At 41.8% G+C, this 18,303-nt stretch overlaps 1 protein-coding gene across 1 annotated transcript in view; it reads right to left on the bottom strand.

Moving 5' to 3' along the window:
* The window catches only part of LOC149468530 (uncharacterized), a 65,863-nt gene that overhangs the window by 34,509 nt on the left and 13,051 nt on the right, over positions 1 to 18,303 (bottom strand). The window contains exon 2 of the mRNA XM_089670066.1: positions 14,740 to 14,850. Coding sequence (XP_089526192.1) covers positions 14,740 to 14,850 — 111 coding nt within the window. The remainder of the gene's footprint in view (positions 1 to 14,739; positions 14,851 to 18,303) is intronic.

The following is an 18,303-nucleotide window of genomic DNA, read 5'->3' as shown; positions in this document are numbered from 1 at the left end:
CCCCCACCTATGACTCCCTTTTTGCTGCAAATTATTATCCTTTGCTTAGCTCCTTATCTTCTCTTATGCATTCCTGGCAATTTCCGCACCTGTTTTGGATAGGACGGGTTCACTCAGTGAAAATGACCATCTTGCCAAAATTGTTATATTATTTTCGCACCCTCCCAGTGCGGGTTCCCCCTCATTTTCTTCGGTTGCTTCAGGCGAAGTTTATGCGTTTTATCTGGGCCAATAAGCATCCCAGAGTTTCTAGAAATACGCTCTTTGCTCATAGACTCCAAGGTGGTCTTGGGGTACCCAATGTAACTAAGTATCATCAGGCGAGCCAAATTGCCCCGCTGTCTATGTTGCACGCTTCCTCCGATGTTCCTCTCTGGGTCCTGCTGGAACTGCCTAATTGTGCCCCTATCGCACTATCGACACTTCTATGGCTTCCCCCTGCCCTGCGCCCTACGGCGCTGAGTCCGATGTTGCTCCATGGCCTACGAGTCTGGGACTCGGTACGGTACTCCAGTGGCCTGATGTCACCTTTCTTGCCCTTGCTTCCAATCGTTAATAACCCTCTTTTCCCGCCGGGTCTAGATCACCCGAGGCATTTTCTTGGTGGGTGGCTCATGGTTTCTCACAGGTGCGACACTTTTTGATTTTTCGGTCCTTTCCCACCTGCAATGTCCTCCGGGAGTCTCGGGATGTTCCCCCAGCGGAATTTTTTCGGTACCTTCAATTGCGGCACTGGCTAATCTCGCTGAGGGCCACTTCTGCTTTCCCATATCAGAAATCTGCCTTTGAACGGCTTTGCCAGCAGCGTCCGGGCGCCCCGGGCCTTATCTCCCTTCTTTACGCAGCTTTGAACAGATGCTCGTCGCACACTTCTCTTTCATATGTAGTTCAGTGGGAACGCGACCTGGGAGTGGCTGTGGATCCGGAGGACTGGAATAAAGCCTGGTCACTCATAGCTAAATGTTCGTTTAATACGACCACGCTGGAAGCAGCCTATAAGGTATTGTTTATTTGGTATTGGGTGCCGGCTCGTTTGGCCCAGGCTAACCCTGCCTGTAGTGATCGATGTTTTCGGGGTTGTGGCCATCGTGGCGATGTACTGCAAAGGCTCTGGTGGTCATGCCCGAGGTTGGTTCGTTTTTGGTCTCGTGTGTTTGGCCTCCTTTTCACTTTGTTTCATCTCTCCATACGCCTGGATGCTCGGTATGCTTTGCTTCATTGCCCCATACCGGGCCTCTTGGCTCGTCAGCAGCGGTTGGCTTCCTATTTGTTTTTATCGGCCACTAGGACAATTGCCCAGGCCTGGAAGAGTCCGTTTGTACTTTTTCAGGGGGTGCGGGATCGTATGACTACTATGATGCTCAATGAACAGATGTCGAGTATATGCAACGACTCTCAACATAAATTTTTTAAAATATGGGAGCCGTGGTTGCAATATGCCTTTCCCATGCTCCCCCCGGCCAGTGTAGGGAGGTGATGGAGTTTTGTATTGGCGCTCATGGACCCTTGCTCTCTGGTGTGTGTTTTTGTTTTTGTGTTTTTTTTTTTTTTCTCTTTCTTTCTTCTCTGCTTTTCTTCTTTCCTTTTCTGTTTGTTTTGATGTGACAGTGGACAGCTGTCTTTAGTTGCGATAATCTGAGTTTCACTGATGTTATTGTAACCTATGTGCCATTGATAGCCCCTACGTGGGCATACGTTTTGCCTTATTGGAATTAGAGCGCTGTCTGCTCTATTATGCATTTTCTATTGGTGCAATTGATAGCCCCTGCGTGGGCGTGTTTTGTTGCCTCTGTTTTATACTGTTTAAAATTAATAAAAACCATTGAAATACAAAATTCTAACTGGCCAAAGATACACTATATTGCCAAAAGTATTGGGACACCCATCCAAATCATTGGATTCAGGTGTTTTTAATCACCTCCATGGCCACAGGTGTATAAAATCAAGCACCTAGACATGCTGACTTCTTCTACAAACATTTTTTAAAGAATGGGTCACTCTCAGGAGCTCCATGAATTCAAGCATGGTTGCCAGGTGAACGGTACTTGCCTGACTGCATTGTGCCAAGTGTAAAGTTTGGTGGAGGGGGATTATGGTGTGGGGTTTTCTTTCAGGGATTGGGCATGGCCCATTAGTTCTGGTAAAGGGAACTCTTAAGGCATTAGCATACCAAGACATTTTGGAAAATTTCATGCTCCCAACTTTGTGGAAACAGTTTGTTGATGGCCTCTTCCTGTTCCAACATGACTGTGCACCAGTGCACAAATCAAGGTCTGTAAAGGCATGGATGAGTCAGTTTGGGGTGGAGGAACCTGACTGGCCTGCACAGAGTCCTGACCTCAACCCAACAGAATACCTTTCGGATGAATTAGAGCGGAGACTGCAAGCCACGCCTTCTCGTCTGACATCAATGCCTGACCTCATAAATACGCTTCTGGAAGAATGGTCATGAGACAGACGTAGCTGGGCTAGTGATCTGCAGAAAGGTGATAGACCTTCCACTTTTAGAACTAGTGTGTGAGCAGTTGGGCCAGAGTGCAACAGCATGAACTTTTCCAAAAGACCCAGCAACTGATGGTAACCCCTTCATGATTGGTACCTGAATACTCCAGATCCAGTGGGGTAGAACTTGATCCATGGTTTGACCCCTTCAGCTGTTCGCCAGTGTTACTATAGCTACCCTGGACTTCACTGAGAGGGACACTATGAGGATAATCACAACTGTTTGTGTTCTGAAACTTTTTTTCCTGAAGTAGTGATTCTCAGCTAGACTCTTTGTTGTTAAGCTGTGTGATCTGTTAAGGGTATCACTCAAGGGTAGTGCTTCCCAGTGAGTTCAGTCCACTCCAAAAAATACTGTTTCAGGGCTGGTTGGTCCACTTATTAAAATGAAAGAAAAATTCATCAAAATAAGCGGTTGCCCTCTCAGGGGTTTTTTTTTTTTTATAATTTAAATATTTATTGATTTTCATTTTAAATACTTTTCAACATCATGATATACAAACTTATATATATATCTATACACCATAGTATCCAACATTTCTACTTTATTTACTTTATTCCAAATTCCCCCCCCCCTCCTCCACCCTCACCCAAATCCCATCTTCCTGCTTTTCCTATTCTCTACATCATTTTATCTCAGCAAGTGCAGTTTTCCTATTATTTTCTTTAATCTTTCCTATATTTCATGTATAACTTAGCTTTTTCCCAATTCTCCCATTTCCTATTATAAATCTCCATCCTATCTTCCTGGACATGGCACAACCTTTCCATCTTTTTAATCTGCTCAACCCCTTCTATCCAGTCTTCTACCCTCGGAACTTCTATTTGCTTCCAAAACCTGGGTATCAGAGCTTTTGCAGCGTTAATGTAGCACCATATCCCTGATTTTTTATATTTATTGACTGATATGTCCATGTTATGCAAAATACACACTTCTGGGTCTAATCCAATATCTATTTCTGTTATTTTTCTTATCAATTGGGTTATTGTTTTCCAGAATACCTGAATTTTTGGGCAGCCCCACCATATGTGATATGTTGTACCTATTTCACCACATCCCCTCCAACACCACGGTGAACTCTCTTTACACATCTTATTTTCAACAGTTGGTGTAATGTGCCATCTTGTCAAACACTTATAGTTCATCTCTACCTCTCTCATAGAAATGTTTTCGTGGGTTAATCTATATATTCTCCTCTGCTTCTCCTCATCTATCACACTTCCCATGTCAGTTTCCCATTTTATTATATATGTTGGCTTTGTATTTATATCTAGTTCTGTGAGTATTTTATATACCTTAGCAATCCCGTGTTTCCCATCACCTTGTGTACCCAAAACCTTTTCAAACAAGTTCCAGTTGTCTCTTGTCCTTAAAGGTTTTGGCAAACTTCCAACAAAACTCCTCAATTGAAAATACCGCCACTTATCTAATTTAGTGAAAATCTCACCCTCTTTTTTTTTCAATTCCACAAATGATCCTATTTTATCCCCCACCAAAATATCTCTTAATTGAACCTCTTCCTTTTTAAACCACCTACCTCCTATTTCTTCTCTACCAGGGGGGAAAAACTCCGTGTTTTTTAGTGAAATCAGTGTTGAATTAAAAGACCATTTCAAACTTTTGTGTAAATTATCCCAAATTTTTAAAACATTCAATGTGTATGTATTTACATTATCGTTTAAGCCCCTATACAGTGTTGGTATCCATATCGCCTTACCCAAATCTGTTCCACTAAGTTCATTCTCTATCCTCACCCAGCTTTTTTTATAGTTCTGTGTCCAATCTATAGTTCTTGCCAATATTACAGCTTTGTAGTATCTTTTAAAGTCTGGAAGCCCTAAACCACCTCTTTCTTTCCTCCTACTCAACAACTCATATGACAATCTTGGTTTTTTATTCCTCCATATGTATTTTGTTATCAGTTTCTTAATTAACTTAAAAAAGGTCTCTGGGAGTTTAATTGGTATCATTTGATATCTATACATGATTTTTGGTACTATTATCATTTTTACTAGGTTAATACGACCTATCAATGTCGGGGTTCCCTCTTGCAATATTTTTAGCTCCTCTCTAATCTCATTAATCAGTGAAATATAGTTTAATTTGTAAAGGTGTTTATATGAAGCTGTGAGATTTACTCCTAAGTATTTTATATCTCTATCTTTCCATTTAAAGGGAAATTCCTTTTGTATTTTTTCTTTTTCATTTTTTGAAATATTTATATTTAGAATCTCCGTTTTTGTTGGATTAATCTTCAAATTTGACAATTCTCCATATTCCTTCAATAGCTTCATTAGGTTTGGCAGTGTCATCCTGGGGTTTCTCACATAGAACAGCAAGTCGTCAGCAAAAGCGGCGACTTTATGTTCCGTGTCCCCTATCTGAATTCCCTTTATATCTCTATTTAGCCGTAGTGTTGACAGAAGTGGTTCTAGTAATACAACATACAACAATGGGGACAGTGGACATCCCTGTCTTGTACCGTTTGACATCTCAATGGGTTCTGACCTCTCACCGTTCACCACAACAACTGCAGAGGGGTATCTATACAGCTTTCCTATCCACTCTCTCATCCTGGGCCCGATTCCCATGACTTCCAACGTATCCATCATGAATCTCCAGTTGACTCTATCAAACGCTTTTTCAGCGTCTATAGAGAGTAGAATCACCGGTTCTTTTCCCTTTTTACTTTTTTGGATCAGCATCAATGATCGTAACCCATTATCTCTACCCTCCCTCCCGGGAACGAAGCCCACCTGGTCCTGATGTATCCATTCCGGCATTAGCTCTTTCAATCTATTTGCCAAGACCTTTGCATATAGCTTAGTGTCAGTGTTTAATAATGAAATAGGTCTATAATTCGAACACTGTGTAGCATCTTTTCCCTCTTTTTGGATAAGCACCATTTGAGCTTGTAGCGATTCTTTTCTTATTTCCATCTCTCCACCTAATGCATTCATATATTTTCTAAGTTTTGGTACTAAGATTTCACTATATTTTTTATAATATCTCACAGTATAACCATCTGGTCCTGGACCTTTCCCAGACACTGTACCCTTCAGAGCTAATTTTATTTCCTCTTGTGAGATATCTGCATCCAGGGAGTTCATTTGGGCTTCGCTTAATTTTAGTAACCCAGCCTTCTCTAGATATTTCTTTCTCTTTTGATTCTTCTCACTTTCTATGTTTTCAGATTCCCGCAGGGGATTTATATTATACAGATCTCTATAATATTCCATAAAAACTTTGGTGATTTCTCTATTTGAGTGTTTCAGGTTCCCCTTAACATCTTTTATTTTTTCTATATAATTTCTATTTTTCTTTTTCCTTAGGGCCCTCATTAAGTATTTTCCCGGTCTTTCTCCCCATCTATATCTCTCACTCAAAACCCTATTATATGCTTTTCTCCTCTCCTCTTCTATTACACCTTCCAATTCTTCTTTCTTTTTTTTTAACTTCAACTCTATTTCCTTTATTATTCTATTCTTATGTTGTTGTTCTAGCATACTTATTTCTTCTAAGAGTCTGCTCATTTTCTCTCTTCTTTCTTTTTTCTTTCTTGCCCCAATCGCTATCAATATTCCTCTTATGTATGCCTTATGAGATTCCCACACTGTAGCTATGGACACATCACCTGTCTCGTTTTCCTGGAAATACCGTTCAATCTCTTCCCCTATTTTCTGGGCTATTTCGTTTTCTACTAATAGTGTCTCATTCAGTTTCCAACCCAGCCCTCCTGTTTTCCCCTTCCCCCATTCCAATTTCATTCTAACTGGGGCGTGATCCGATAAAGAGATTGTCTCTATTTCAATTTGAACTAGGTGGTCAATTAATTGATGTTCTATTAATATGTGGTCTAATCTTGAATACCTCTTATGCATGTTTGAAAAAAAGGTATAATCTCTATCTTGCATGTGTGTAATTCTCCAGGCATCTACTAATTGACTTATATGTAGTTCTTTCTTCAAGAGTTTCAGAGCCCTACTTCCTTCTCTCTGTACATGGGAGGTAGCATCTTTTTGTGGGTCCATACAAAAATTAAAATCCCCTGCGAGAATCAAACAGCCTTTTTTAAAGTCCATCAACTTCCTCAGCACTTTTTTCAGATATATCTCTGGACTTTTATTAGGACAATAAATATTGGCCAGTGTACATTCGATCTCCTGTAGTTTTCCCTTTAAGAACAAGAATCTCCCCTCTGGGTCTGTCATTCTATCTTCCAGCTCAAACCTAGTATTCTTTGCCATACCTATTGCAACACCCTTCGCTCTCTTAACCGGGGAATCAGCATAATACCATGTTGGGTGATTTCTGGATCTCAGCCTAATGTTCGATTCTATCTCAAGATGTGTCTCCTGTAGGAATACTACTGAGGCTGCTCTATGATGTAATTCTTTAAACAGTCTAAATCTTTTCCCAGGGGAGTTCAACCCATTTACGTTATATGTTATAAACTGAATCTCCTCCATCTTCCATAAATCTTCTCTTCCCCTTCTTCTCCCTTCTCACTTGCTTTTGTATCCTTTTTTTTTTTTTTTTTTGCAGGAAAAATACCCCCCCTCCCCACTTGCCCACCCCCCCCAGCTTTCCCCCTCCCCCCCACCCCCCTCCCCCCCCCTCTTTTTAGGCCCATCTTTTGCCTATTGATCATTTATGGAAGAAACTTCCACTTTTGATCTAGTCCTTGGGCTAAAAACTCTGGGCATGGACGACCTTCCCCTTGTCCGGCCTCCTCATAGCTCCCCTGGTCCCTCCTAAGTTCATCTCCAGCACCATAAGGCAGGGGCAGTAGGGTGAGGGCTGACCAGTGTAGAGGAAAGAGCAAAAAAAAAAAAAAAAAAAAAAAAAAAGCCTTATCTTTCCTCCACCACCTCTCTCCCCCTCCCCCTCTCCCCCCGCCCCCTCCCCCCCACAAGTTGCCAATCCTCTTTTCTCTTCATTCTACATTCCCATTGATCTTCTTCCCAGCCTGGAATCTCCATTCTTTGTATTTTTAAACTGTCACAAAAATGTTTCAGATCTTCTGGGAACCTGAGGTGCGCCGTAACCCCATTTTTCCATCCTATTAAACATTCAGGAGACCCCCATCTGTATTGCACATTATATTCTTTTAACCTTTCCAATAGGGGCCTCAAAGTTCTCCTTCTCCACAGAGTCTCTGGGGCCAAGTCCGCATATATCTGTATATCGCCACCTTCATACTTAATAGCTGGTTTCCCTTTTATCTTCTTCCAAATTTTTTCTTTATCTCGAAACTCATAAAATTTAACTATGATGTCTCTCGGGCTTTCTTTCCCCAGATATCTCTGGATGTTTCCTTTTCTGAAAATTCCTTCTATTTTAGTCTTTTCCATTTCAGTGCTGTCTGTTATAATATTTAATATTTTACAAACCACTTCTTGCAGGTTTTCTCCCTTAGAGTTCTCTGGGACCCCACGTATCATGACGTTTCTCCTCCTGTCTCTATTTTCTTGTATCTCAGCTTTATATTTCAATTTTTCTTGGGCTTTCCCTATGCTAATTATTACTTTTTCAAGCTCAGAGATAGCCTGGGTCTGATTTTTAACTTTCTCCTCCGTTTCCTCAACTCTCACCAGCAGGTGTCCCAGGTCACTTCGGATATTTACCATTTCTTGTTTTATTGTTTTCTCCAGTTCTTTAAACATTTCTGCCATTTCTTTTTTATTAGGTATTTGTAAATCTTTTTCCGTCTCTGTATTTCCTAATGCTTGCTGATTGCTGGTGTCCAGGCCTAGTGATACTCTTGGGCTATTTTCCATGCTGAGATCAACTTCTCCTCTTTCAGACCTATTCTGGGATCTTTCTGGGGTTACGTTTCCTTGGGAGGTATATTTTTTAATTGTACCAGTCTGGGACCCTTTAAGCCCACTTCCTTTTACACTTTTATTTTTCATTTTCTCTGTAACTTTTATTCTTTGTTCTTCTATTATAAAATTCATGGATTTGGGGGGGAGAGAATCAAAGTTCTTGTATACTAGTCTCTGCACTATTCCCCGGCTGGTCTTTTTGGGCTGTTCTGTCCTCAAATCTTTTCCACCTTTTTTGCAGTCGCCGGGGGTCCCCCCTTTCACTTACCCCCTGCTACCCTTTAGGGGGCCATGTAATGCATCACAGTTAGGGTATAGAAGGTTTCAACTTAAAGTCACTCACCCTCCTCGTTTATTTCATCCAGTGGCCCCGCTGAGTGCTCTCTCCTTCAGGTCACATAGGGTCTTTATTCAAGGAGGGAGGGGGGGGGACCCTTCAGAGTCTCTTTAATCTTCTATTGACCAGGGCTCAGTGGATATCTTCTTAGCTTGCTTTATGCCCTGGGGGTCTCAGGGGAATAGAGGGAGAATGCACCGATCCCCAGCCGACAGATCCGTTCTGCTCTCTCACCGCAGAACGCCGGCCGGCCGGCTTCCCGAACTCCCAGGAGTGCTTTGCGGCCGGTCACGTGCTCGCGCCGACTTCCCAGCATCCAACCGCTCTCTCACCGCTATTCACCAGCCACTCTCCTCACTCCCCCCGCACACCTCCACTTTCCGTCCCGGGGAGCCGCCAGGCCAGGGTAAGAGGCAAGTCACCAGACTATCCACATGTCTCGGGGGGATCACAGGGGACCTAGGGAGGTCAGGACACGGAGCTCCGTCCGAGAGCTCCTACATTGAGCTCTCCTCCGCCGCCATACTCAGGCTCCGCCCTCAAGAGGAAGTCCAACTACGCTCCTTGCCAGAAGGGACTGATCTGCCCTCTCAGGGGTTTTGACCATCAAAACAGGGGAAAAAAAACAAATACCAAGCCTCCTGACTTCGTCTCGCAGCACCACTGCTCAAGCTTTGGCCTTTCCCTTTGACAAACTGTCTGAAACTGACAGTTCTCCAACTGTCTTACACAGCATCTCTGTGCTTATATAGCACACTGTCTTTCTCTTGCAGCTCTCTCTGCCCACTGTCCCTGCTGCAAAGGCCCACACCCTGGCCTTTCCATAGGGTGGCACCTGCATGAAGCCCCCCTGTCTCCCAGCCTGAGTCTCTCTGTAAGGGGTACAAGGTTTAACTGGTAGTGGCAGAAGTAAGCCTTCTATGAGACAGGGGCCGGGAAACAACGCAAGCAGACTTGTCCTGCACTTTGTTCAGTGTGACAGTAAACAAACACAGTTCAGTGCAGGAGGCACTGCAAGTCCATAGCATAAAACAAACAAAACAAATGCTAGTCTGAACCACTAAATAAACTTGAGTCAGTTCTTGACTAACAGGGTGTCCCCTAATGAGTTTCCCAAACAAACAGGCAATATATGTACCTTTTTCAATGTTCTGTCAGCATTCAGCCTTTCACCTAGCAGCAGGCTCTCACAACAGAGAGTTTGGGAGAGAGAGCAATCCCTCAGCGTCAGTCAGTTTAAGGGTTGAGGTCAGCTATAAAAAGGTCCCCTGAAATAATTAATGAGGTCTGGCTAACAGGTAAGAGGTAGACTTAGAGATAAAGGCTTTATATTTTCCAAAGCTCTACAAAGCCTCCAGACTCCAGGAATGAGACCGCAATTTAAGAAAAAAATACGGAAAAAACAAAGCTCTACAAAGCCTCCAGACTCCAGGAACGAGACCGTAATTCAACAAAAAAAGGGGAAAAAACAAAAAGTTTGCTTTATCCATAAATTCTGGAGCCTCTCGTTATGTGTAGGTGAGAAACCAAGGTGACACACCATCTGCAATCTTACTATCCAGCTCTTTACAGTATACAATGTATATATACAATATATACAGTTGTGTTCAAAATAATAGCAGTGTGTTGAAAAAAGTGAATAAAGCTCAAAATCCTTCTAATAGCTTTTATTTCCATACACACAAATGCATTGGGAACACTACACATTCTATTCCAAATCAAAACATGAAGAAAAATATATCACATTTGTGTTGTTCTTCTAAAAAAAATGAAGAAAAGTGAATATTAGACTGTTCAAAAAATAGCAGTGTTTCTATTCTTCTTTACAAACTCAAACATTCACTATATAAACTGAAAAATGTTTGAAGATTTTGCTTTCCTTTGAATCACTTAATTAATATTTAGTTGTTTAACCACTGTTTCTGAGAAGTGCTGTACATCTGTGTTGCATGGAGTCAACCAACTTCTGGCACCTGTGAACAGGTATTCCAGCCCAGGATGATTGGACTACATTCCACAGTTCTTCTCTATTTCTTGGTTTTACCTCAGAAACTGCATTTTTGATGTCACCCCACAAGTTTTCTATTGGATTAAGATCCGGGGATTGGGCTGGCCACTCCATAACGTCAATCTTGTTGGTCTGGAACCAAGATGTTGCACGTTTACTGGTGTGTTTGGGGTCGTTGTCTTGTTGGAACACGCATTTCAAGGGCATTTCCTCTTCAGCATAAGGCAGCATGACCTCTTCAAGTATTCTGATGTATTCAAACTGATCCACGATCCCTGGTATGCGATACATAGGCCCAACACCGTAGTATGAGAAACATCCCCATATCATAATGCTTGCGCACCCATGCTTCACTGTCTTCACAATGTACTGTGGCTTGAATTCAGTTTTTGGGGGTCGTCTGACAAACTGTCTCTGGCCACTAGACCCAAAAAGAACAATCTTACTTTCATCAGTCCACAAAATGTTGCGCCATTTCTCTTTAGGCCAGTCAATGTGCTCTTTGGCAAATTGTAACGTCTTCAGCACGTCTTTTTTTTCAACAGTGGGACTTTACGGGGGCTTCTTGCAGATAGCTTGGCTTCACATAGGCGTCTTCTAATTGTAACAGTACTCACAGGTAACTTTAGACCTTCTTTGATCTTCCTGGAGCTGATTGTTGGCTGAGTCCTTGCCATTTTGGCTATTCTTCTATCCATTCGAATGGTAGTTTTTCGTTTTCTTCCACGTCTTTCAGGTTTTGGTTGCCATTTTAAAGCATTTGCGATCATTTTAGCTGAGTGGCCTATCATTTTCTGCACTTCTTTATATGTTTTCCCCTCTCCAATCAACTTTTTAATCAAGGTACGCTGTTCTTCTGAACAATGTCTGGAACGACCCATGTTCCTCAGAATTTCAGAGAGAAATGCACTGTAACCAGCATGTACATTTGCTGCCTTCCTTCCTTAAATAAGGGCAATAATTGCCACCTGTTTTTCAAAGAATGAATGACCTCACTAATAGAACTCCACACTGCTATTATTTTGAACATGCCCCTTTCAATTAGTGATTCAATTACACAGAATCAGCAGCATGCATGTCATTACTGTTGGGTCTGTTGGATTTCTATTACTCTACTACACCTGCTAGTAAATTATTTGCCATGTAGAAATATCATTTCTACCAAAAACCGTGATTGATCAGGTTAGTGATGTCTGACTGCTATTATTTTGAACACAACTGTGTATGTGTGTGTGTGTGTATATATATATATATATATATATATATATATATATATATATATATATATACACAAACACACATACTGTATTAATATACAGTGTTTGCAATTTTTTTTTCTTTTTACAAATAGACATTTAATACATGTCTGAGCACTAAGCTAAAGGGACAGCACTGCAAAAACACTAAGACTAAGGCTGGCCACACACTATACAATTTTCTTGAGAATTTTTCTTTAGATTTACCAAAAACCATATAATAGGAGGTCAATCCTAAACAACACTTTCAATTGTATCCAATTAGGCAGGTCCTTGCATTACATAGTTGAAGGTAAATCTAAAGGAAATTGGACAGAAATTGGACAGAAAATTGTATAGTGTATGGCCAGCCTAAGACTAAGACTTTAGACTAAGCTATTTGATAAGGGATGAGTCACTGCAATGCTCATTCCCTTGTGTGTAAATTTCAGGCTGAGCTATTCACAATAGGCTAATTTCACAAAACTTTCCATAAGGATAAGGATCTTTATTTTCAGCCATTTGACTGAATTCCAAATTTTCAGAACTAAAAATGTCACTTGTTTTCAAAAGGATCCTTGTCCTGGGATGTTTTGTGAATTGAGCCTATTTGTGCTTTTTTTCGACAGGCTGTAATGAACACGTGAAAAGGAACAAATCCATCTCTTAGAATTCCCCCTACTGGTTAAACAAATACACAATATTAATATGCAATATTTAATATTTACCCATAAGAAAACACATGAAAAGGAGATGAGAACTCCACTTATTGCATATTTCATATTTAAAGACTATAAAGACAGTATGAACAAAGCCACTTCACATTCTTGTTAATAAAAGCGTAACTAGATACATTTTTTTGGTTTAAGCACTAATTCTTAACTAGTTAAATATCTTAGTCAAGGAACAAGAATGTAATATTTTGTATCGTACCATAGCTTAGATTTGGAGCTGCATTATATTTTTGAGCTATTTATATTCTCTGCGAGTATAGAAAATACCTGATGATCTTGCCAGAATTGCAGTGTTCTTTTAACTTGAAATTGAACTGAAATCTAAAAGCAATGTTATAAGTCTTCCAAGCTAACTTCTGTAAACTTAAAATCCTTGCCATCCTTTTAAGAAATGGAGATGAAGAAGGGAGAAGTTTTTTTGTAGTTTAAGCCTAGGCTCACACTGCCATGAGGCGGCACATCGCATTTGCACAGGAACCGCACCGCACCGCATCGCATCCCAAGCTTTAATTTTGTATGGTTCAAATTGCATTGCATCTGCACCAAAATGGTGCAGGACCCTTTTCTTGCAGCACCTGACTGGGATTGTATGAGTGTTCACACCCATGCAACCCAATTCAGGCAATCACACTGCGTTTTGCGAGCTGTTTTGGGGTGTCGTTAATTTAACATTTACACCCACAGCAGATTGCATGAATGCCATATGCTTTCATTGCGTTGTAAGAAATGCACAGGATTCGCTGCTTTTCTCGCATATGTGAACCAAGGCTTAATCAGGATAAAAGCCTATGATGACAATGCTGCTTCCCCATAGATATAGTGGTGTAAGCGAGCATTGTCACCCTAGAATAGGAAGTGTGTTTCTGAATGATCACTAGATGAAAATAAAAGAAACAATTGCCTGAAAAAAATTAAAACTAATGCAGCCACCATATCCAAGGACTGGTAAGCAGCAATATATTACATCTTTGTTTTTAGGTTTAGAAACCCTTTAAAATCCACTTTTGCATTCCAGTTAAAAAGAATGTCAACTTTTTTTTTTTATACTCAGTTTGTTTTTTTTAATATTAACCATACAATAAAAAAAACCCAAACATAAAAAAGTCCTAACAGTACATGTCTAGCCTTTCTTAGTTTTAAAAGCATGGGAAAGGGTTCAAAGGCAAACCCTTGTCTGTTTTTTATTGCTATTTGGGACTCTGTTAGAGAGATTTATCCTCACCTCCTGCCCTGTTGACAACATTTTACAAGATAGGAGAGGGAGGTTCTCCAACAGCAACAGATATAAATAAAAATTATTTTCTTTTGTAAAATAGAGGAATCCCCCACCAGACTTTTATTTCTGTCTATGTCACTCTTTAAGATATTTCCTCACTTCAGAATATGAAGGTTATTGTATAGTTTGTAATCATATAGCATCCGATGATCCTGCTTTAATCAGAAAGAGATCTTTGGGAGGGTGATTGATCTCACAGAACTACACAGGGGTGTTGTGTTACACTATTTGATTTATTATTATTTCTCTGTGACCATTACTTGTTTATTATTGCTCTGTGTCTTCAAGCTGTCTTCTCCTGTCTAAGCTGAGCTCTTTCTCTCACCGTACTTCTGTATACTCCTCCCCCCCAACTCTCTCTGTATTCATTCCACTGTATCCTGTCTTACCGAATGCATCTCTCCATGAGGCTACAACATTAACATTTTTCTACCTATGATATTCTCCATTAAACGGAACATTCGAATGGGTTTTCTCATCTGATTTCCTCAACATGTGAGTTTATTCATTGAGTAAAACTATCTGACCCGATGCAAGGGATAAATTCAGCACCACGTGGTATAACTGTATACATCGTTGGAGATAAAGTTTATGGCCGTGTAGGCTAGTCAGAATAAGGGGTGTTGACAGGTCTGAGCTTTAAATGAAGGACAAAAAAATAAGAAAAAGGGAAACAGCTGCCTGCATTGTAGTTAGAAAGCATTTTTGTCCGTAAATCTTCAACTGGCCCACAAAATCTTAAACAAGGAGTAAATAACCTTTTTTACTGTACATATACTAGTAAATAGTAGACTAGTAATGCTAGAAAAGGGACTGACCTGTATGGGCACTGATGCCAGAAAGTAATAGATGGTCTAATTTCTGCTGCTCCAGCTTCCTTTTATTATGACTCTCTTTCTTCATTTCTTGAAGAAGAGTTACATGCCCATCTACAGGATAGAAGCAATACAAAAAAAAGTTAAGTCAATTAATTAAAGAAGTCACTTTATGTTAGGTTAGCAAATATGTTTGCTTTAGCTATCAAACCAGGTATAAGCAAAAATTTTACTTTTACATTTTCATTTTTCATAGAGTAAAGTGTGAAAGGTTAGGTCCCTTTTACATGGGTGATCCGATCAGGTCTACCTGTCAGATTTTCAGATGAGCCTGATTTGATGGTTCATGTATCCCTATGGACCGGCCACTGTAAACAGACTTGTGTCCATTTACACCCATCTATGTCTAATCTGATCAGGTCTACACATACACACACATAAACCCCCCCCCCAAAAAACAGAAATTAATCCATCACCCTCTGTCCAAGTGGAACGGTAATCCGTTTACACCCGGCTGCTCATAGAGGAGAGTGGGCTCTGTCCTCTCTTCATAAATTGAGTGGACACAGACCTGTCGTCCGCCCGCTCTGCTCTGATCAGTAGGGGATCAGCGAACAGATTCTCTGCTCAGCAAATCGAAATCCACCCCCTGTGAAAAGGGCCTTAGAATGTGACAAAAGTGTTATCCATTCTCCATTCTATTCAAAATTATGCAATCATTAAAAAAAGGTTTGGCTTTATACTTTAAGCTGAACATGTGTGAAACAAACAATGATTAATGTATTTATTTATTTTATTTACTCCATAAGGAACCATGTGGTCCCATTTTAATTGGTGGCCCCATTGTCCCCTAAAAACACCACTATATGCTGGATGTAGCTACAATCCCTTGTATTATTTAATATTATTATAATACAGGATTTCTATAGCGCCAACGGTTTGCTCAGCGCTTTACATTATAGTGGGAGACAATACAGTAACAATACAGTTCAATACAAGAGGGAGTTGAGGGCCCTGCTCCTTGGAGCTTACAATCTAGGAGGGAGGGGTGAGTGGTACAATAGGTAAAACTGTGGGGGATGGAATGATTGGAAGCGTAGAGGATACCAGTATTAGCAGAGGGCGGGATAGGCTTCCCTGAAGAGATAGGTTTTCAATGATCGCCTAAAGGTAAGTAGAGTAGGTGATAGTCTGATAGATTGGGGTAGGGAGTTCCAGAGGATGGGTGACGCCCTGGAGAAGTCTTGGAGACGAGCATGGGAGGAGGAGATAAGGGACCTAGAGAGTAGGAGGTCTTGCAAGAAGCGAGTACGGTTTGGGTGATATTTAGAGATAAGATCGGATATGTAAATTGGGGCAGTGTTGTGGATGGCTTTAAATGTCATTGTTAGTGTTTTGAATTTTATCCGTTGGGCAACTGGAAGTCAGTGGAGGGATTGGCAGAGAGGGGTGGCAGATACAGAACGGTTAGTAAGGTGGATGAGCCTGGCAGTGGCGTTCATGATAGACTGGAGGGGGGATAGCCTGCGATGAGGTAGGCCAATGAGGAGGGAGTTACAATAGTCGAGGTGTGATATGACAAGGGAGTGAATAGGTTGCTTAGTGGTTTCCGGGGTTAGTAACGGTCGTATCTTGGAGATGTTGTGGAGGTGAAGTCTACATGCTTTTGTCAGTGATTGGATCTGGGGCTGGAATGACAGATGGGAGTCTAGGATTACACCTAGTACCCTGGCATGAGGGGAGGGACTGATGATTGTGTTACCGATATTTATGGTGAGGTCAGTGGAGGGGGCACGGGCTGGGGGGAATACTAAGAGCTCAAATTATGGGAATCCTGTAGTGGAAGGGTCAGCCAGCACAGAGCCTACTCCCCCCTCCCCCATTATGAAGAAATGATCAGTGCTGCTTGTTCATTCATAATATATGATCACTCAGTGCTTTGGCTCTGTGTAAAATATCTGCCTCTACCCTGTGTACATACAAGCAGCTGCAGACACATTACACAGAGCCACATCTAAGTGACAGATCACTTAGAGCTATGGCTCTGTGTGTCTATCGGGGCTGCCTGTACACATACACAGCTTGGCTGCTGGATCATAGAACGATGCAGTGCTGTGTGGGATTTGACAATTTATGAATGAATGATCAGGGATGCTGGAATGGTGTTGTGTATAACACAGACCCAGGGGCGGACTGACCATTTGGAAACTCGGGCACTGCTCGAGGGCCCTGGGTTAGTAGGGGGCCCCATGAGATGCCCCTGGTACCTTTTTCATAGGCTTTTTTGAGTTTGGGCAAGGACACAGGGGCCCCATGATCCCCTATTGCCGGGGGCCCCCATGAGTTGTCAGTCTGCCCCTGAACAGACCAACATTGCTGATCATTCATAAAATTGACACAACTCACCCAGTGCTGCAGCGATATGTCATCCATCAGCTAAGAGTTGAATGCGTAAAAGCAGCCCTGATAGACATACAGCACCCCAGGCTGTGTGATTTTTTTTTTTGTGAATGGCAGCTCTGATCTCCAGATTGGCCCCTGCTGCCAGATACCAGAGCTGTCAATCACAAATCCATCTCCTTTATAGCAGCCTTGGTGCATGGCGGAGGGATCATGCTCCTGTATGACCATGCTGCTGTGAAACTAAGGAATGGATTTGATAAGGACCAAGTGCTTGGTCCCCTAAGGCGTTCAAATACAAAGTATCAAAGCTTTGGATTAAGTGGTGAAGGGTGTTTTGTTCTCTAATTTTCTTAGACACATTAGTGACAAAGGTAGACAGTAGTGACATTGGGATTGGCAGGAGGTACCACAAAGCATGGAAATTACACAGCCATCCAACACTCTATAAAAGTATGTCATGTATGAAGAGGGAAAACGTAATAACTGGACGTCAGATTAGGTAAGTGTTTGCAAATATCAAAATGCCTTGGTGGGTGGATGTCAACAGAGCTGCTGTTAGAAAGCACAGGGCCCCATACCGCCCCCCCCAAAAAAAACAAAAAAAAACAAAACACAGTTTACGATGCTTCAGTTATGAATGAACACAGTGAACGATCAGTACCAATCACTCATTGTGTTTATTTAGGAAAGGAAGAGTCTGCTAAATGTGACATGGACCAGTACCAGTGCTTGCAGCTGCTGGTGGGAAGGAGAGGAGGCATGCAGACAGCATTGCAGGGGTGGGGACACACAGGGGGAAACGTAAGGTGCACAGGGAGGGTGATGGGTGGGGGGGGGGCAACTACTGGAACTGATCCCCCGTATGGCTCTCTCTGAAAGCCAGCGGGAGGGAGAGGAGACCAAGCAAGCTTTCATCTGCTGCAGAGAGAGCCATACAGGGGATCCGTTCCAGTAATTGCTCTCGCCATGACGATCATCTTCCCTGCCCACATCTGATTCACCCAGCTGCCCCCCTGCTGGCCTGGACCCCATATAGGAGGACTGGTGGTTCCCCCTTATCCACGGCCCTGGATGTCAATCTTGAGGAGTTAGGCAGGGTGAATTTGCATGCAGACTACCCTAGATAACACCATTATGTAATGCTGAGCCTCCAAGTTTAAAAGA

Source organism: Staurois parvus, unplaced genomic scaffold (genome assembly GCF_062004578.1).
Source record: "Staurois parvus isolate SC_StPar_1 unplaced genomic scaffold, SC_StPar_1.0 ptg000086l, whole genome shotgun sequence".
In the NCBI taxonomy this organism is placed as follows: Eukaryota; Metazoa; Chordata; class Amphibia; order Anura; family Ranidae; genus Staurois; species Staurois parvus.
Note: the sequence above shows the minus strand (reverse complement) of the source record. Positions and strands in the feature narration are given on the sequence as shown.